Source organism: Giraffa tippelskirchi, chromosome 2 (genome assembly GCF_054371585.1).
Source record: "Giraffa tippelskirchi isolate mGirTip1 chromosome 2, T2T-mGirTip1v1.2.pri, whole genome shotgun sequence".
Taxonomy (NCBI): domain Eukaryota; kingdom Metazoa; phylum Chordata; class Mammalia; order Artiodactyla; family Giraffidae; genus Giraffa; species Giraffa tippelskirchi.
Genome location: NC_137276.1, coordinates 24,613,009 through 24,634,510, shown reverse-complemented (window position 1 = coordinate 24,634,510; position 21,502 = coordinate 24,613,009). Strand labels below are relative to the sequence as shown.

The 21,502-nt window shown below is 39.8% G+C and overlaps 1 protein-coding gene across 4 annotated transcripts in view; it reads left to right on the top strand.

Moving 5' to 3' along the window:
* The window catches only part of LOC145539478 (uncharacterized), a 702,259-nt gene that overhangs the window by 259,913 nt on the left and 420,844 nt on the right, over positions 1–21,502 (top strand). For 3 of the 4 annotated variants that reach the window (XR_014077848.1, XR_014077852.1, XM_081573566.1), the window contains one exon: positions 3,118–3,258. The exons of the other annotated variant lie outside the window; for it this stretch is intronic. Coding sequence is in view for 1 of the 3 variants with exons in the window: in XM_081573566.1 (XP_081429692.1) it covers positions 3,118–3,258 (141 nt within the window). In the remaining 2 variants the exon portion in view is untranslated. The remainder of the gene's footprint in view (positions 1–3,117; positions 3,259–21,502) is intronic. 4 annotated transcript variants of the gene reach the window in all.

Below are 21,502 nucleotides of genomic sequence, written 5' to 3'. Positions count from 1 at the left end.
CAGGAGCACTTCCATAACGGATGAGATGCTTAAGAATGATTCCTCTATTTTTTCTTATGGACAGCCTTCACTTAGTGTTGGATTAGACTCATCAAAAGATCACTGGACAGGAAGCAGGAGCCTTGAATTCTGATTTTAGCTCTGTATGTAGTTCACTTGCTGGGTTAAGTCTTCGATTTTTCGCAGAGAGAGGAAACTCTCTCAGGGGGCTGAGTTTATTCCCCAAGGCAATTCCCCAGCTTTCATTTGCATCAGAGTCACCTGGAGGGTTGGTTAAAACTGATTGCTAGGCTCCACCTCCAGAATTTCTGATTTAGTCCATCTGGAGCTGGGGGATGCGGGGGAGGAATGTACATTTCTAATGAGTTCCCCGGTGAAGCTGCAAATACTGACCCTGTGGTCTCACTTTGAGAACCGCTGCCTTAGGCGAAGACCAGATAGGACCCTGCTAGGCTCCAAGGTTTTTCTCTGCTACCTCTTACGTTTCTAAGCATTCGTGTTTCTTTCCGGCTGGCTCCATGTGCACAGCTGGGCTCTCTCCGAGGGCCTCTTTCCTGCAGGATCCCCCGGTGATAACAACAGTAACAGCAAGCCTCGCTTCTTCCTTGCATTCTTTCTAACGACGCCTCAAGTCTCAGGAGCCACCTTACACTGCTCTGCCCAGCTCCACCCAATCATTGCGCAAAGTAAACTGTCAGACCTCGCAAACAAAGACTGAGAGTGCAGGGCCAACCCACAGCTGAGTCTTTGCCTTTGGCGCTTCCTCTCTTTACCGCCAGTGGAAGGCTCTTGGCTCGCCTGGGAGGTGGTGAGTAACAGGGCTTGTTAGCTGGGTAACACATTCACTCGAGGGGCAGTTTCACCGGTTCTCTCTTATGTGCTTGTGAAAGTGAATTTTCTCCAGCTCTCCGGGAAGAGAACAAATTTAATGGTATCAAGCAAAGGAAAGGGTAAATCTTTGTACAGGGGAAAATAGAAAAGGAGCAGTGTTCCTCGTTAGTGATGCAAAAAGAGACTTAGCTTGCCTGTTCAATAATTTAAGCTAATCGTTGAACCCATGAAGTATGGTGGAGGATGGTTTGCCAGTGGATGCCTAGTGGATGTGCCCCTTTGGAAGTGAAACGGAATAATTAGAGGATAGATCAGCAAACCTGGCCCTGTCAACCCCTCCCTCTCACCCCTTGCCACCCCTTTCCAGCGTCTTCCCTTCTCTAACCGCCATCTTAGGTGGCTTTTACTAGAATCTTCACCACATTGAAACAGTTAATAAATGAGGTTTACCTATTCTGACGCCAGACTCTACTTTCTTACCTCCTTCCTCCCCCATTTTAGGACTTTCTGCGGCTCTGAAATTTATGTGGCTTCAAATACAACCCCAGCTGCCTGACTCCCTGCTAATACCTAGATGAAGTCTCTACTTCAGCCTTAGTGACTTTTCCCCTGAACCCAAGATGTGCAGCTGTTTTCTTTTTGATGCAAGGTCTTCATCCATGCTCTTCATCCTATCTGCAACAGCTTTCTAAACCTTTTTGGTTTCTTTCAACCCTCCCCTCCCCAGGTGTCATCTTTTTCATGAAGTCTTGCTTGACTGCTGCAATCCAGTGATCCAACTTTGTTCTTTGCTAGATACCATATATGCAATGCCAATAGTGTTTATTTGTCTCTGATTTTGTTGCATGAATCAGACTTGTTTTCTTTTTCAAAGAAACCCAAGGGCCAAGATTTAATATCATGCATTTGTAATTTAAAAAGTTTTGTCCTGTGTTTGTCTTTCAGTAGTGCCCTATGTGCGAATACAGATAGTTAACTTCTTTGAATTCATCTTCCAATAGTCTTCTGCCAGTGTTTCTGTGTGTACATGATGCACAGTAAATGATAGTTAACTTCTTTGAATTCATCTTCCAATAGTCTTCTGCCAGTGTTTCTGTGTGTACATGATGCACAGTAAATGCTGTAATAATAATAGCTACTCAATCTGTTGGTATACATGTTGCCTCATTAATATTCATTAGACACCCATTATCAGCCTACTCACCAGCCTATTCATCTAAAATGTACAACCAAAAAAGTGCCAGAGAAGTTAGGTAAATTGCATAAAGGTACTGAGCTATTAATTGATGGAGTGAGGGTTACAAACTCAGGTCTATCTGATTTTAAAGAGTATACCTCCCTGCAGACTCCACCCTAGTTCTATATTATGGGGGTAGGAGTGAACTTACTAAGGATAAACAGCTTGCCCAAGGTCACGTTACAAACTGTTTGCTGAAGAAATAGGTAAAAATGTATAAACTGAATCATTATTCTTTTTTCATGACTACGTTATACAGATGATAAAAACTAGAAAATCACTCTCTCTTGCATTTGTGTTGGTGAACGCTAACCCTAAATTGAGGGCCCGACTTCCCTGTTGGCTCTTGTTTTCTCTCCCCTCTAAGTCTATCAAAGATGTGTGAGGTGATGATAGTTTAGCTCTTCTCAGCAGCTGAAATAAATTTACTTTAAATGAACAGAGGAGTTTTATAATGCCTGCCGTCTTTCTGGTCTCCATGGGAGAAATTTCCTCAAACATCCTGTCTGCTGTCATCATGAAAGCCAGGGCTTTATGATTATGTATAAGAAGTTTCTATAACTGCTTTAGCTAATAACATTTTATTTTAATGCATTTCCTATTTTCATATTTATTGTGCTCCAATAATATTTTGTGAGGAGACAGAACATGGAAACCTATGTAACTGATGTTTAGTATGTATGCATAGTGTACTTTCCTCAAGAGGTTTTCCTGCTGAGCATAAATGTAAAATAAATACAAATAAATTAAACTCTTTGATAGGCTGTGAGAGTGCCCCAGTCTAGCTGATCAAGTCGTCCCCTTCCTTCCACTTAAATAACTCTCTGCAGAAATGAATAAACTGATTAGAACCAAATCCCTTTGCAAAATAGGGTTTCCTCTTTCAAGTTTACTAATCTGGCTCCACTCAGAGTCATGTTACTTGCCAAACAGAACCTGAACGATGATTCCAACTCTCCCACCTTCCAGCTGATGAAAAAATCTTTGTTTGGAAGGATAGAGAGGGTGAAGGGAAAGAATGCTGAAGTCTCAATCTGTTCACTGTACAGCTGGTGTCAGAAAGAATCGGATTTGCAAGGAGAAGACTGTGGATCTTGTACCACGTCCAGAAAGGGACCATTAGGAAGTTGGGAAAGAGAAGATGCTTTAAAGTTCCAAAGACTTCCAATGAAACTGGAGGATGCATTAAGGTAGGATTGCAAATTCTCTGACCAGATTTCATTTTGTGATTACAAAGACAATGATGAGAAATGAATATTTCACACCAGTTAAACTGTAGTGCTGTGTCTTGTAGTCATGTCATAGGTAATACTTTTATATCCACTCTACTTTCATCTCTTAAGAATTAAAATGCATGCTCTTTTTCATTTCCAAAATTTGGATACTTCTGGAAAAGAAAAACAAAAAAAAGTCTCTTTCTTCCCCTTCATTGAGAATCTTTTCTTGCTAAGATAGAAAAACAGGTAAGCAGTTTTTTTTTTTCAAGTTAAAAAATTCAAAATAATTTTTAGACATTGAAAGTGAAGCATTTGGGAAACTGACGTCTTTCATGCTAGATTAAAGCAAATATAGTTTAGAAGCAAGGATGGATATCAATTGATATTAATATCATTACCTTAAAGATATCTGTCTTAAAGAGTAAACACCTGGAACAAAGTTTTTCCAGTTCATCAAAATCTTCAACATTGCCAACAAATTCTGATGCTTCACATGCAGCAGATGGGTGTTTAGGGAGTAAAGGGGCAAGAATATTATTCTTCCAAGTGTCTCTATGATGAGTTAATAAGTCTCAGCTTACAATTCTTCCTGGAGAGTCTTAGGGCTGAGTTCATAGCATCATCATCCTGAAATCATTTAAGAAAAAAATAAATGCCCTGGGCTGAAAAGACCTAGGGAGATGCTACTCAGGGGCTTGATGGTTTTCAAATTTCTTGCTGGTCCTGGGACTCTGTTAATTTACTGCCTTATCAGTTTGCTGTTATCAGTATATATGAATTGTCAGATTCTGTGGTGGGGTATTCTAAGCATCAAACAAGAGAAAGGGAACGGAAAATGGAAACAAATGTAAGTTGCCTGCTGTGTTCTAGGAACTATGCCATTATATCTTGTTTTATTCTGTCCCAAACTCTAAGCATTGTCACTTAAGCCATTTTTCATTGATGTGGAATCTAAAGCTCTGAGAAGTTAAGTCACTAAGCTTGTCAGTGGTACAGGTGGTGTGTGTCAGCATTCTCTGCCTCACAATACAGCACCCAGAGCGACAGGTGGAGGTGAAGGTTAGGAAGGCCAGAGGGATGCTCTAGAATTTAATAAAGGAAGTAGAACTTTAGTTGAACTTGAAAGAAAGTGGCACAATGGCCATTGAAAATCCAGGGAAGGCAATTTAATAGGGGAAGGATATGTGCAAATACTTGTACACGTAATGAACTGGCAAAGTCGATAAACTAGTTTGGTTAGAATAGAAACTCTATAGGAAATATGAGACAAGAAAGACTAGAGACCAGATGGTCCTTTTTTGATTCATCTGAATGGGACTCAGAAATGCCCTTCAAAGTCACTCCTATCATTTCTCAAGATTGGTGTCATTGGAGGAAGTCAAATCAGTTCTCTGCTTGCTTGACCCGCTTTGGAGAAGGTCAGCATGAAAGGTGTTTCTACAGAGGTCATATTTAGATAAAACCTAAAAGAAAATCAAGAGTAGCCATGAATGCAAATGCACCAACAAGGTAAGATCAGCATACTCAAGAACTCAAGTGAGCTGAGTGGAGAAGTAGCATGAGGGCAGAGGGGGGAATTGTGCAGGGGCTGGATCACATTCAGCCATGTGGGCCATAGTAAGGAGGCTGATTTTGTATGGAATTGAAGGGGATGCAACCAAGGGTTTATATGCAGGGAAATACAATGATTCACTCAGAATGAGGAAAAGGTTGAAGAGGATATGTGTCCATTCTAGTCAATTGGATTAACCCAGGCCAGAAGTTAGGTGGTAGAGCGGTTAAGAATCCGCCTGCTAATGCAGCAGACACGTGAGATGTGGGTTTGATCCCTGGGTCAGGAAGATCCCCTGGAATAGGAAATGGCAACCCATTCCAGTATTGTCTGGAGAATTCCACGGTCAGAGGAGCCTGGTGGGCTACAGTCCGTGGGGTCACAAAGAGTCAGACATGACTGAGCATAGCACACGCAGACCAGAGATCTAGGTGTCCTGAAAAACAGTGGTAAAAGTGGGGATGGAGAGACATGTAAGGAGCTTGAGACGTATCTTGAGGACATAGATCTGTACCCACTTGTTCATGAACTAGATTTTGGCAGCAGGTAGAAGAACCCATCAGGGCCTGGGTAGCTTACTCTCCTGGGTAACTCAGGAGTTCAGTTTTTGATTTATTAAGAAGAGCCTGTGGGTCATTTAAGAGATGTATAGTTGACAGCTGGATATTTTTCCATCTTGGACTAGAGCTCCAAGTTTTCATCACTTGTTTTTGCCCTTAGATCACTATTAAGATCAGATTCAATAGTCATGTATAGATGTGAGAGTTGGACTATAAAGAAAGCTGAATGCCAAAGAATTGATGCTTTTGAACTGTGATGTTGGAAAAGACTCTTGAGAGTCCCTTGGACTGCAAGGAGATCCAACCAGTCCATCCTAAAGGAAATTAGTCCTGAATATTCATTGGAAGGACTGATGTTGAAGCTGAAACTCCAGTACTTTGGCCACCTGATGCGAAGAATGGACTCACTGGAAAAGACCCTGATGCTGGGAAAGATTGAGGGCAGGAGGAGAAGGGGATGACAGAGGATGAGATGGTTGGGTGGCATCACTGACTCAATGGACATGATTCTGAGTAAACTCCAGGAGGTGGTGATGGACAGGGAGGCCTGGCGTGCTGCAGGCCATGGGGTCGCAAAGAGTTGGACAAGACTGAGCGACTGAACTGAACTGAACAGAATTGTCCAATAAAATATTGGATGTCCAGCTACATTTGAATTTCAGGTAAATAGTAACTTAGGGGAGGAACATTTTATTGTTCAGGACATACTTTCACTAAAAAATTATCTGTTGCTTATCTGAAATCCATGTATGACTGGGTATCCTATTTTGGTATGTGCTGAATCTGGGACCCTGTATGTGAGCCTCACCACTTATCATCTGCCTGTCACCCTGTTCCCCTCCCTACCTCTGTTTCCACGTCAGATCTCTTGTCCTTACTTCTTTTTAGAGGAAGAGGAGGTTTCCATTCTCCTTGGCAAGCCTGATTCTGTTATCTGTGCTACTTGCTCTTGGGCCCTCCTGTCACAATTATCTTTCTTCCCCTTGTGAGATTATTAGGAGGCATTAAAAAGAGGTGTTGTGTGTTCTGCTTTTTGACTTTCATTGGTTGACCTGTAGTTTTAATCACTTCATATTTTTTTCTCTTCATTTCACTGCCAAAATGATTTTAAAATTATTTTCTTATTCTCTTTTATTTTCTCTTTTTTTCCCCTACAGAAATTGATTTTATTGAAGTGGAGTTGATTTACAATATTATATTAGTTTCAGGTATATAATATAGTGATTACAGATTTTACTCCATTTAAAGTTATAAAATATTGGCTATGTTCCCTGTGCTGTACAGTATACCCTAGGATATATGTATGTGTGTGTTAGTTGTTGAGTCGTGTCCAACTCTTGACGACCCCATGGACTATAGCTCACCTGGCTCCTCTGTCTGTGGAATTCTCCAGGCAAGAATACTGGTGTGGATTGCCATTCCCTTCTCCAGGGGATCTTCCCGACCCAGGGACCAAACACAGGTCTCCTGCATTGCAAGCGGATTCTTTACTGTGTGAGCCACCAGAAAGCCTGTGGTGGTGTACAGTATATCCTGTGCTCAGTTGTTCAGTCATGTCCGACTCTTTGCAACCCCATGGACTGTATCCCACCAGGCTCCTCTGTCCATGGAATTCTCGGGCAAGAATCCTGGAGTGGGTTGCCATTTCCTACTCCAACAATATATCCTAGTAGCTTATTTATTTTGTACGTCTTAATCTCCTACTCCTATCTTGCCCCTCCACCCTTCTCTCTCCCCACTGGCAACTACTAGTTTGTTCTTTAAATCATTGTGTCTGTTTTGTTATACTCATTCAATTGTTTTATTTTTTAGATTCCACAATTGGTAACTTATAGTAATTGTTTTTCTGTCTGACTTGGGCTTCCCTGGTGTCTCAGATTGTAAAGAATCTGCCTGCAATGTAAGAAACCCATGTTCAATCCCTGGGTTGGGAAGATCTCCGGGAGAAAGGCATAACAACCCACTCCAGTATTCTTGCCATGGGCAGAGGAGCCTGGCGGGCTACTGTTCCTGGGGTCGCAAAGACTTATTTCACTAAGCATAATATCCTGCTAGTCCATCCATGTTGTTGCAAATTGCTAATTTTATTCTTTATCTTATGGCTGAGTAGTATTCTGGTGTGTGTGTGTGTGTGTGTGTGTGTGTATGTGTGTGTGTGTGTGTGTGTGCGTGTGTGTATATCTTTATCCATTTGTTGATGGGCACTTCAGTTACTTCCATTCCCTGGCTATTGTAAAAAAATGCTGCTATGACCATTGGGGTTCATGTATCTTTTTATTAGTATTTTTTTTTCTTCAGATATATACCCAGGAGTGGAACTGTTGGATCTTATGGTGGTTCTATTTTTAGTTTTTTGAGGAACCTCCATACTATTTTCCATAGTGGCTGAATCAATTTACATTCCTACCAATGCTGTACTAGCATTCCCTTTTCTTCACATCCCTGTCAACATTTGCTGTTTGTAGACTTTTTGAGAGTAGCCATTCAGATAGATATGAGGTGGTATCTCATTGCAATTTTGATTTGCATTTCTCTGATAATTAGTGATGTTAATCATCTTTTCATGTGGCTGCTGGTCATCTCTATGTTGTCTTTGAAAAACTGTCTATTCTGCCTCTCAGCTTTGATAGCAAATCAGACACATTAATAAACACTTGTTTATATTCTCTTCTTGTTCAGTAAGTATCAAGAAAGCTGGATGCTCAAAAACTAACAATGCCTTCAATTTTTATATTGTTTATTAAATGCAAAGTGTTCTTTAGTCAACATTCAAAACATTTGAAAGATAAAATTATGGTAGGAGGAAAACTTAGGACTAAGTCACTTAGGCATTCATCTCACAGATGAGGAAATTGATCTCAAGAGAGTAAGTAACTTGCCTGAAGTTTACAACTAATTAGCATCCAGATTGGAGTTTGAATCTGAGCTTCTCACTCAGGCAATCTAAAACCAGATAAGTATAAAGCTGGTGGTAGAAAAGGCCGAAGAGTCAAGTCTAGTGAATACTTACAATGGGCTTCTCAGATGTAACTTAGACCTAAACTGCCACAGGTTTGGGCTACACAGATGAGCGGGAGTTCCCATTCCATTCATTCCACAAAACATTTTGTTAATTTGTTTTCTTTCCTTGAAGAAGCAAATTTCTACTTGGAGGCCAATATTTACCTTGTAATTGCCGGGTAGGCTCTATTCCTGAAGTGACATTGTCAAACCTGTGTATGTGCTCACTCAGTCGCGTTTGACTCCTTGCAACCCCATGGACTGTAGTCACCATCTATGGGATTTTCCAGGCAAGAATACTGAAGTGAGGTGTCATTCCCTCCTCTAGGGGATCTTCTCAACCCATGGATCAAACCCACATCTCCTGTATTGGCCGGCAAATTCTTCATTGCTGAGCTACCTGAAAAGCCCAATTGCTATTTCTGGATACTGAAAAGAGTCTACATGCTGAACCAGGCATCCTCATCAGATCCCTGCCCTCCCTCCAACACCATTTCTCTCCATATCCTTATATGTCCTGAGTAGTCAATCTACACTGGTGTCCTGAATAGAGATTTTGCTCTATCCCAACACTGCCCTTAGACGCTTGTCACCTGTCCATCCCATTTCAGAAACCCGGATAACTCCAGCATTATCTTCCTTGAAAAGTTTCTCTTCATCTCTTTAGAAGGAATGAATAAATCCTCCTTCATCTCTATTCCCTTGTCATCAGGTTTGCAGTTTTTGCAATGACAATTTAAAAACACTTTTAGTACATGAATAAAAATGTGCAAAATACAAACTGTATATTTTGAAAAAGAGAACATCCATGTATCATTACAAAGTTAAAAACCAAGTGCCATATTTGCAAAAATATTTGCCATAAAAGTAATATACAAATGTACCAAATATATAAATAATCCTACAATTCAACAGGATAAAAATCAGTGAAACAGAATTTAAAAATAATCTAATATACAATAAGGCATTTCACAAAAGGGCAAATACAAAAGGACAATAAACGTGAAAGATGATTCATTTCCCAATAAGAGAAGTTCAAATAATACCAACAATAAGGTAAGATTTTACTCATTATTTGGCAAAACTTTATTTAATATGAAGTGTTAATAAACCTCTGGGGAAACAGGAACTCTTGTGCTGTACTGGTAAATATGTAAGACACTTTGGAGAGGAATTTGTCATAATCCATTAATATTTTAAATGAACATGCTCTTCACTCTAACAATCTTGCTTCCAGGTATCTGTGTATCCAACAGAAATAAATCATGTGTATGTGAACATAAAGATACTCACAATTTAGAAATAGTATAGGGCTTCCCTCGTGGCTCAGATGCTAAAGAATCTGCCTACAGTGTGGGAGACCCAAGATTGATCCCTGGGTCTGGAAGATCCTCTGGAGAAGGGAATGGCTTCTTCTTCTTGCCTGGGGAATTCCATGGACAGAGGAGCCTGGTGGGCTATAGTCCATGGGTTCCCAAAGAGTTGGACATGACTAAGCAACTAACACTTTCACTTTCATTTTAATTGTTCATCAATAGGGAAATAGTAAGATAAAGAGTAGTATATTGGGTTATGTGTGTGCGTGTGCTCAGTTGTGTCTGCCTCTTTGCAGCCCCACAGACTGTAGCCCATCAGGCTGCTATGTCCATGGAGTTTTCCAGGCAAGAATACCAGAGTAGGTTGCCACTTCCTGTTCCAGGGACTGTGACTGTTGTGTCTCCTGCATTGGCAGAGAGATTCTTTACCACTAGTGCCACCTGGGAAGTCCCATATTGGGATAAGGATCGGTTAAATAAAATGAGGCAGGTTTATATCCTGACATGGAAAGATCTCCAAGTGAGAGATCTTTCACTCCAAGAGTTCAACAAAAAAAGAAAAAAAAGAAGTATGCATATTAATATGTAAACATTTCATATATATAAATTTGGCCAAACTCAAAGATAGCAAATGAGACAAAATTGTATATTTTTATAGATCCATTTATTGGATGAATGTGATTAAAAAATATAACATTTAGAAGGATAATACTAAACTCACAGAGTAACTGAGAAATGACTGGGATCGGAATAGGTGATCAAGCAGAAGCTTTATTTCTAATATTAGATTTTTGTATTTTTTAAAATGAGGATTGTTCATTTATAACCTGTAAATTCATTTGAAAGTAAAAGGTACTTTCTTCACCCTAGAATCCCATTTTTCCCTGAGAGATATTTTAAAACAAGTATAATTTTGGATTTATTTCTTCTTACATTTCTACCACTGTTTGCTTTATATATTTTAAATCCACACTGTTAGGTTCATTAAACACTCATTTTTGCATCTCTATGACAAATTTAATTTTCATCAAATAGAATAATCTCTCTTTGTTCCATTTAACACATATACCTAAAATTTTGTTTGGTTGGATGTTGATGTTACTATACCTCCTTTTTTTAAATTTATGAATTTGCCATATTTTTATCCATTCTCTGATTCTCTGATTCTTCATTTTTCTCTCACTTTTTTTGTGTGTCATCTGTTACCAGAATGCACCTGAGTCTGTTTTTAAAATTTACTCAATTTAAAAGTAAATAAATTTTACTTTGTCTTTTCATTGTGATCACTCTTCTGTGTTGAACTCTTTCAATCACATTTTCTGGTCACTACATATTATTATGGGCTTCCCCCACCCCAGCCTAATCTGGTTTCTACTGGATTGATTGGCACTTTTTGTAGTTCATTTTTTCTTTACTATTATTTTTCAAGTTGTAAATTCTCTTTCTATTACTTGAATGAGGAGTGTCTCACATTTCAGAGTTCATCAGAATTACCTGAAGGGCTTGTTAAAACAGTGGCTGCTAGGCCTTGCTTTCAGAGTTTCTGATTCATTAGTTATGGGGTAGGACCCAGGAATTTTCATTATTAATAAATTTCCAGGTGATAATGATGTTGCTGGTTAGGGCACATGATTTTAAGAACTACTATTCTAGTGGTGACTCAATTTTTTAATCCATAATCACTTTATATTTTCTTTCCACATCTATGTGGAATCATTATTTTTATGTTACCTGCAAAAATGATAAGGTCAACCCCTTTGGGGGAGAATCATTAGTTCAGTTCTGTTCAGCCACTCAGTCATGTCCGACTCTTTGCAACCCCATGGACTGAAGCACACCAGGCCTCCTTGTCCATCACCAGCTCCCGGAGCTTGCTCAAACTCATGTCCATCAAGTCAGTGATACCATCCAACCATCTCATCCTCTGTCGTCCCCTTCTCCTCCTGTCTTCAATCTTTCCCAGCATCAGGATATTTTCCAATGAGTCCATTCTTCTCATGAGGTGGCCAAAGCATTAGAGTTTCAGCTTCAGCATCAGTCCTTGCAATGAATATTCAGGACTGATTTCCTTTAGGATGGACTGGTTGGATCTCCTTGCAGTTCAAGGGACCCTCAGGAGTCTTCTCCAACACCACAGTTGAAAAGCATCAACTCATTGGCGCTCAGCTTTCTTTATAGTCCAACTCTCACATCCATACATTACTACTGGAAAAATCATAGCTTTGGCTAGACATACCTTTGTTGGCAAAGTAACATCTCTGTATTTTAATATGCCGTCTAGGTTGGTCATAGCTTTCCTTCCAAGTAGCAAGTGTCTTTTAATTTCATGGCTGCAGTCACCATCTGCAGTGATTTTGAGCCCAAAAAAGTCAAGTCTCGCACTGTCTCCATTGTTTCCCCATCTATTTTCCATGAAGTGATGGGACCAGATGCCATGATCTTAGTTTCTGAATGTTGAGCTTTAAGTCAACTTCTCCACTCTCCTCTTTCACTTTCATCAAGAGGCTCTTTAGTTCTTCTTTGCTTTCTGCCATAAGGGCGGTGTCATCTGCATATCTGAGGTTATTGATATTTCTCTGGCAATCTTGATTCCAGTTTGTGCTTCCTCCAGCCCAGCGTTTCTCATGATGTACTCTGCATATAAGTTAAATAAGCAGGGTGACAATGTATAGCCTTGACATATTTCTTTCCTGATTTGGAACAAGTCTGTTGTTCCATATCCAGTTCTAACTGTTGCTTCCTAACCTGCATACAGGTTTCTCAAGAGACAGGTCAGATGGTCTGGTGTTCCCATCTGTTGAATAATTTTCCATAGCTTTTTGTGATCCACACAGTCAAAGACTTTGGCATAGTCAATAAAGCAGAAGTAGATATTTTCCTGGAACTCTCTTGCTTTTTCAATGATCCAACAGATGTTGGCAATTTGATCTCTGGTTCCTCTGCCATTTCTAATCCAGCTTGAACATCTGGAAGTTCACCATTCACGTATTGTTAAAGCCTGGCTTGGAGAATTTTGAGCATTACTTTGCTAGCATATGAGATGAGTGCAATTGTGTGGTAGTTTGAACATTATTTGGCATTGCCTTTCTTTGAGATTGGGGATTCCCTGGTGGCTCAGATGGTAAAGCATCTTCCTGCAATGCAGGAGACCCAGGTTCAATCCCTGGGTCAGGAAGATCCCCTGGAGAAAGAAATGGCAACCCACTCCAGACCTCTTGCCTGGAAAATTCCGTGGATGGAGGAGCCTGGTGGGCCACTGTCCATGGGGTCACAAAGAGTCAGACACAACTGAGCGACTTTACTTCACTTCACTTTCTTTGAGACTGGAATGAAAACTAGCCTTTTCCAGTCCTGTGGCCACTGCTGAGTTTTCCCAATTTGCTGGCATATTGAGTGCAGCACCTTCACAGCATCATGTTTCAGGATTTGAAATAGCTTAACTGGAATTCCATCACCTCTGCTAACTTTGTTCGTAGTGAGGATTCCTAAGACCCACTTGACTTCGCATTCCAGGATGTCTGGCTCTAGGCGAGTGATCACACCATCATGGTCATCTGGGTCATGATGATCTTTTTTGTACAGTGTTTTTGTGTAATCTTGCCACCTGTTCTTAATATCTTCTGATTCTGTTAGGTCCATACCATTTCTGTCCTTTATTGAGCCCATCTTTGCATAAAATGTTCCCTTGGTATCTCTAATTTTCTGGAAGAGATCTCTAGTCTTTCCCATTCTGTTGTTTTCCTCTCTTTCTTTACATTGATTACTGAGGAAGGTTTTCTTATCTCTCTGTGCTATTCTTTGGAACTCTGCATTCAAATGGGTATATCTTTCCTTTTCTTCTTCAATTTTGGCTTCTCTTCTTTTCAGGCTATTTGTAAGGCCTCCTCAGACAACCGTTTTGCCTTTTGCATTTCTTTTTCTTGGGGATGATGTTGACGGCTGCCTCCTGTACAATGTCACGAACCTCCGTCCGTAGTACTTCAGGCACTCTATTAGATCTAATCCCTTGAATCTATTTGTCACTTCCACTGCAGAACGATTATACCAAATAAATCATCAAACTGTTAAGATCTAGGACCCACAACATATTTCCCAACCTGGGGATCTGGCAAAGGGACTGAGAACCCCCAGGGAATTTGACTTTGGAGGACAGTGTGATTTGATTATAGAACTTAACACAGGAGTAGGGAAACAAACTCTTGGATGGCACAAAGAAAACCTGTGCACACCAGATCCCAGGAGAAAGGAGCAGTGACCTCAAAGGAGACTGACCAGACTTGCCTGTGAGTGTCCAGCAGTCTCCAGTGGAGGTGTGGGTTGGCGGTGGCTGCTGCAGGGTCGAGGGCACCAAGTGCAGCCGTGTGCATGGGAGCTTCTGAAGGAGGTGGCAATTATCTTCATTACCTCCACCATGGTTTGGTCTCAGGTCAAATAACAGGGAGGGAACACAGCCTCGCCCATCAACAGAAAATTGGATGAAAGATTTACTGAGCATGGCCCCGCCCATCAGAACAAGATCCAGTTTCCCCCACCGTCAGTCTCTGGAACCAGGATGCTTCCATAAGCCTCTTATCCTTATCCCTCAGAGGGCAGACAGAATGAAAAGCACAGTCACAGAAAACTAATCAAACTGATGACATGGACCACCGCCTTGTCTAACTCAGTGAAACTATGAGCCATGCTATGTAGGGCCACCCAAGATAGATGGGTCATGGTAGAGTCATTAGTACTCTCCCCCAGTGCCTTTTCCAATACGTTGATACCATATAAGATTTTACTGATAGATGTTATAATATCTTTATATTATTCAGTACAACAAAATCTTTCTTGAATTAATTAGAAGTCTTACTTGCTCACCACCATTTTGAGTATCATGCTATGCTATGCTATGCTATGCTATGCTAAGTAGCCTCAGTCGTGTCCGACTCTGTGCGACCCCATAGACGGCAGCTCACCAGGCTCTGCCATCCCTAGGATTCTCCAGGCAAGAATACTGGAGTGGGTTGCCATTTCTTTCTCCAGTGCATGAAAGGGAAAAGTGAAAGTGAAGTCGCTCAGTCGTGTCCGACTCTTAGCGACCCCATGGACTGTAGCCTACCAGGCTCCTCCGTCCATGGGATTTTCCAGGCAAGAGTACTGGAGTGGGATGCCATTGCCTTCTCCGTTTGAGTATCATAAGATACAATAATACTGAAATACTAATGATTACAATACTACCTGAGTCTTTTTCATTTTTAAATTCATTTTTTAAATCTTGTTACAATATCTCCTGGAATATATGTATTTCCCAAATGGACTGATGGGTAATATTCCTTCTGAGGCTTTTGATGCCCCCAGTTACCTTATTATTCTCTCCCATGTTAAAACTAACTGGTTAGAATTTAGAGTGGTTACAGATTTTATCTTGTATTGCATAGTAATTGTGTTGCTACTTTGATGTGTATTGTTTTTGTAAGTAAATGTTCTTTTTTGCTTGATTATTAATTTTTCTTCTTTGGAAACATTCAGCGTGTTTTTGTTCTTTTGGGATATCATCATTATGTTTCTCTGTATTAGTGTTTTGCACCAATCCGTGGGTGTTAGTTCTTCCTCTTGTTGAATGAATTACCGTTCCTTTGAGTTACTGGTTCTTTTCATATGTGCGGTTATAATTTCCATTTGCAATCCCAGCTCTCCTTTATGTGAATGCCAGTTCTGACTGCAGAAGCCTGTTTCTGGAATCTTGGGGAGGATATACTCCTAACGAAGTTGTGCCTAATGCTTTGTATTTGTGGCAAAGAACCTCTCTGTTCCTCCTGGGGTAGTCACCTGAGACACTGCCCTACTTTTTATTCCCAATGGTACAGTCCCTGTTCAGAAAAACATGAAACAGAGAAGATTCAACCAGCCTGCTGCTCTAAGAAGAGTTTCTCAGTTTAAGCACCTTGTTGAAGTCCCCAGAACCCTCTTATTTTCTCTAATCAAATCTGAACAACCTCTGAAATTACGCCTTCCTTTTGTAACCATCTTTTTCCCTCTATTTTGGTCCATTATGTGGTCTCCTCCCTTCGTTCAGTTTATACCTGTCCACCTTTTAGAAAGTCTTCAATATATTTAGTTTGTTGATTACTCTGACTTAATTTTCAGCTTTTATAAGTTCCAAAATGACAGTGATTACAATTTGAAACTCACCCAGGTAATCTTTCTTGAACTAGGCTCTCACACCACAAACATACATTTATTAGAATTATTTTCTAATTGGACTTTCAACTTCAAGAGAACAGAAATAGTCATCATACCCTATGGCCCCATCAAGGAGAACAGCCTTATACTTAGTGGCTCTTCATTACATTGCACACCAATTAAGAAATAAACAAATAAATGAGATATATTGTAACAGTTATGCTGTACACTGTTTGGGGTTATAATTATTTGGGGATTATATCTGCATAATTAATTGGTCTATACATTTTTATTCGTATTCAATAAATTGGGGTAGAAAAGGAAGGAAAAAGTTTAAAGAAGCAAAGAGGTTTCTATTCCCTGACCACAATTGTACAGAAGAGAATCTTCCTGTAATGTTCCCTCTCCCCCATCACACTGTTCTTATGACTCTGGACTCATTGGCTGTGCACTGTGGAGATATGGCCTAACATTTCCTCTTGCTTTGTTTTTGCTGCCTTACCTTATAAAGGACTTTATTTTTCTTCCTCTGGGTCAAAGGCAGATATTTTCAATCTGAATAGGCTGACTGCTCATCTAGCCCCACTCAGTCATGGGGCTGGTGCAGAGAAAGCAGTGTGGGTGCTGCCTTGTGTACTGTCTGTCTAATTTATATCTGTACTGGGTTTCTATTCAATGATCTGCTGAAGTGACCCTCAGTATCATACTCTTTGGTCTGTGGAAAAATAATGGTAAATCTTGTAAGAGCCCAAATGCTTGTTTCTTTGCTTCTCTCTTTTCCTTCTCCTCCCTCCCTTTCTTTCTTCCTTCTTTTCTGATCTATATTTCTATTAATTTAAGAAAGTATACAGCTGTTCTACCTTTCAAAGCCTTCTGAAGTGAACCATGAACTTCTATTTGAATAGTCCAAATTATTGAGTTACTTTAATTCATTTTGCTGATCTTCATAAATTTAAGACATCTTCACCCAATCCTTAAGGACCTTCTCAGAGGCCGTGATATTGTGAGTATGTTTTAACCTAAGACCAGAAGCTTAGCCAATTTTCTTTAAAGACTTTAATGTTTGAAAGCATTTAAAAATATAGTAACCAAAATTTTGCAAAAATTACTAATAGTACTATTCTTATTATATTTTTTAATTAAGATAAAACTTACCTTAACCTTCAAAAATAGAACACTGAAGTTCAGAAATTAAAATGTGGTTTTGGCTCTGCTGAATCTCATTAGAAAAGTTAAGTAATATCCTTAACCCTGTTTTCAACCTATGAAATGGTTGTATTAACTGCATATTTTCTAAAATCTGTATTAGCTCTAAAATTATTTCATCTGTTGCATGAACCTATTATGCTCCACATATTTAAGGGATCTAAGGTTTAAGTTAAAATAGATTTATATTGCCAAATGTTGGCCATTTAAGAGTGTAATGAAATGTTGTTACAGTGGGGGCAGGGAGCAAGAAGGTGGATATTATACTCAGTGAAAGCAGTCACACTGAATAATACAGCAAGTTTCAGCTATTTCGTTAGCTGTTCAATTAAAGAAAATGCTTAAAAGCAAATGAGAAGGTCATCACAAATCTCACGTATTTTGCTCTTCTATTAAGACCAACCCACTGAAAATATTTTGAAATGGCTATTTCCCCTGTGGCAGGTTTACAAAGTAAACTAGTAATATGTCTTCGCTGGCAAAGGTAACCCAGGAACCTGCAGCAAATCAATTTATCATGTTGGGATGTTTTATTTTAGTTAGATGTAACCTGGGGAGAATTTTTATTAAAAAAGCAAGAATAATGTTACTGAGTGTGATTGGAATCTGTTTGGCTCTGAGCTACCACCACTGGAATTACCAGGTCTTAAAATTCTCTCTAGCAGTACAAGACTGCAGGGCCCTTATACAGTCTCTTTGAGAGCCATCCAAATGGTCGAGATAGAGCTGGTTGATTGGCCTCCATTGTGACACCTCTTGGCCTTACCCATTAATGCAGTTCAAGAGCCTCTACCGTTAGCTGTGTCATATCTCCAGCCTCCAAATCCTAGTCATGATGGATTTGGGGTTTCATTGCCTGCAGCTAGGAGAAAAAGGGACATCTCCCCATCATTGCTATAACTATTAGTGACTTTCCTATGACTTAGTCTTAGTGTTGCCTTTTTCTATATCCTTAGTGAACTGAGATTAATCAATATATTATGTGGGGATCAGAAGACAGATCACTGTTATAGCCAAAATAATATGTCCTACTAAAAATCAGCCTTCAGAACTAACTTCAAGCATCGTGCCAATCATTTTCTGGATAAATCTCTTCTGTCCCCTTATTTACGTGGAGTCTTTGTCCTTGTGTCCTGGGTACTTTGTTATGAACTCTACTATTTTCCCAGAAGCTCTCTGGGTCATGTGCAAAACAACCTGAGCAGCACTTACCAGTGCCAAGTTTCTGAAAATAGTTATGCAGATCAACCCCTTCTGCCCCTCATCAAGTCCCACGCAACTCCACCCCCACTCTGGAGACCACACTGCACAATAAGGCAACACTTTTTAAGCACAGTATGAGCTTGCTAACAACCTCACACCAAACCAGAAAATTGACTCACTCTAATGATTTATGAGCTTGCTGTAAAACTTCAAAGTTTTCCAAGCTTCTGGAAAAGTACTTCAAATAGTTCTTTCTAATCCCTTCACTTCTCCCCCATATCAATTCCTAGAATTAAATACAACCTTACCTTTGCTTAGTCTCCATACCCGTGCCCTAGCTCAGAATCTGATTTCTGTATTTGGATGATTATTATAAAAGTATGGAGTAGAAGAATAGATAAAAAGATACATTGGACATATAGATATATTTGATACATCTCTTGCCATAGCAAATATCTCCTAAGGATATAAAGATTATTAGAATCCTAAAATCTGCCTCATTTGCATATCATGGCAGGTAGAACTCTTAGGCCTATAGCCCCCTCTACTGGGTGGATTTTCCATATTTATCATGCATAAACAGAAGATTATACAGTGGAAATGACAAATAAATTCAAGGGATTAGGTCTGATAGACAGAGTGCCTGAAGAATTATAGACGGAGGTTCGTGACATTGTACAGGAGGCAGGGATCAAGACCATCCCCAAGAAAAATAAATGCAAAAAGGCAAAATGGTTGTTTGAGGAGGCCTTACAAATAGCTGAGAAAAGAAGAGAAGCTAAAAGTAAAGGAGAAAGGAAAGATAAACCCATCTGAATGCAGAGTTCCAAAGAATAGCAAGGAGAGATAAGAAAGCCTTCCTCAGTGATCATTGCAAAGAAATAGAGGAAAACAACAGAATGGGAAAGACTAAAGATCTCTTCAAGAAAATTAGAGATACCAAGGGAATATTTCATGCAAAGATGGGCACAATAAAGGACAGAAATGGTATGGACCTAACAGAAGCAGAAGATATTAAGAAGAGGTGGCAAGAATACACAGAACTATACAAAAAAGATCTTCATGACCCAGATAATCATGATGGTGTGATCACTCACCTAGAGCCAGACATCCTGGAATGTGAAGTCAAGTGGGCCTTAGGTAGCATCACTACGAACAAAGCTAGTGGAGGTGATGGAATTCCAGTGGAGCTATTTCAAATCCTAAAAGATGATGCTGTTAAAGTGCTGCACTCAATATGCCAGCAAATTTGGAAAATTCAGCAGTGGCCACAGGACTGGAAAAAGTCAGTTTTCATTCCAATCCCAAAGAAGGCAATGCCAAAAAATGCTCAAACTACCACACACTTGCATTCATCTCACACACACTGGCAAAGTAGTGCTCAAAATTCTCCTAGCCAGACTTCAACAGTACATGAACTTCCAGATGTCCAAGCTGGATTTAGAAAAGGCAGAGGAACCAAAGATCAAATTGCCCGCATCCACTGGATCACTGAAAAAGCAAAAGCATTCCAGAAAAACATCTATTATTGCTTTATTGACTATGCCAAAGCCTTTGACTGTGTGGATGGATCACAGCAAAGTGTGGAAAATTCTGAAAGAGATGGGAATTCTGGACCACCTTACCTGCTTCCTGAGAAATCTGTATGCAGTTAGAAGCAACAGTTAGAACCAGACATGGAACAACAGACTGCTTCCAAATAGGAAAAGGAGTACATCAAGGCTGCATATTGTCACCCTGCTTATTTAACTTATATGCAGAGTACATCATGAGAAACTTTGGGCTGGATGAATCACAATAGGAATATGGAGCTTGCAGTAGGTTTCGTCCCAGATCCATGGGTTATATAGGTAGAATAGTTAGAAGTCACTGGATAGGAAAAAGCCAATCTGCACAATGAAGGAGTTTTAGAGATAAGCTTTTTATTTCTCTCCCTCCTTGCCTCCCTCTGTCACCCCACTCCCACTTCCCTGCCTCTTTCTTTTCTTTCACTTTGTTCCCATGAAACAACTGTTAAAAACCTTTGGACCTTCTCTATAATTTTTGACTGATACCTTGTTTGCTTCTAGGATGAGTATTACTTTAGACATCATAACGTGGATCTGTTTGCTCTTGAATTGTTTTTCTATAAACCAGGAGCCACATCTGAAGGCAAAAATCACACCCCTTGTTAATAATTCTTTTTTTTTTTTCTTTTTTTTTATAAATTTATTTATTTTAGTTAGGGGCTAATTACTTTACAATATTGTAATAGTTTTTGCCATACATTGACATGAATCAGCCATGGGTTTACATGTGTTCCCCTTCCTGGACCCCCCACCCACCTCCCTCCCCATCCCATCCCTCTGGGTCATCCCATTGCCCCGGCCCTGAGCCCTTGTCTCATGCATCGAACATGGAATGGTGTTCTGTTTCACATATGATAATATACATGTTTCAATGCTATTCTCCCAGAACGTCCCACCCTCACCTTCTCCCTCAGAGTCCATAAAATTGTTCCATGCATCTGTGTCTCTTATTCTGTCTCACATATAGGGTTATCGTTACCATCTTTCAAATTCCATATATATGCATTAGTATACTGTATTGTTGTTTTTCTTTCTGGCTTACTTCACTCTGTATAATGGGCTCCAGTTCATCTCAGTAGAACTGATTCAAATGTATTTTTTTAATGGCTGAGTAATATTCCATTGTGTATATGTACCACAGCTTCCTTATCCATTCATATATTATATACAAAGGGACTAAGAATAGGCCATTGTGAAAAAGGCCATGTAAGCAGCATTAAACAGATGTCATAAACACCTTTTTAGCGGTCAGGGGTTATTGTTAAAATACACATGGAGGCAGGGCAGAGATGTTTCAGTCTTTATTCTTTTCTAATTCTTTTTAGGATTAGATTTTCTTAAATTAGTCACACTTCTCTGAAGGCCAGTATGAAAGCATACATTACGCAATGCCAGGACCAAAACACCACAGTAGCTTCCCATCTCCCTTAAGCTTGAGGCTCTTTATATTGGGTACTAGCTCCCTCTGGTTCTTATCAAAGTCAACCTTAGGAGAAGAGCCAGACATAATTGTCCTGAATGTGATGATGACTGAGAGCTGAAAATTAATCTTTCTCTTGTTACTGATATTTGTATTTTGATGGAAAAATATTTTATAGAAAAGGATCAAAACTTTCATCCTGGAATTTCAAGTCATCTTGGAGGGTTTGT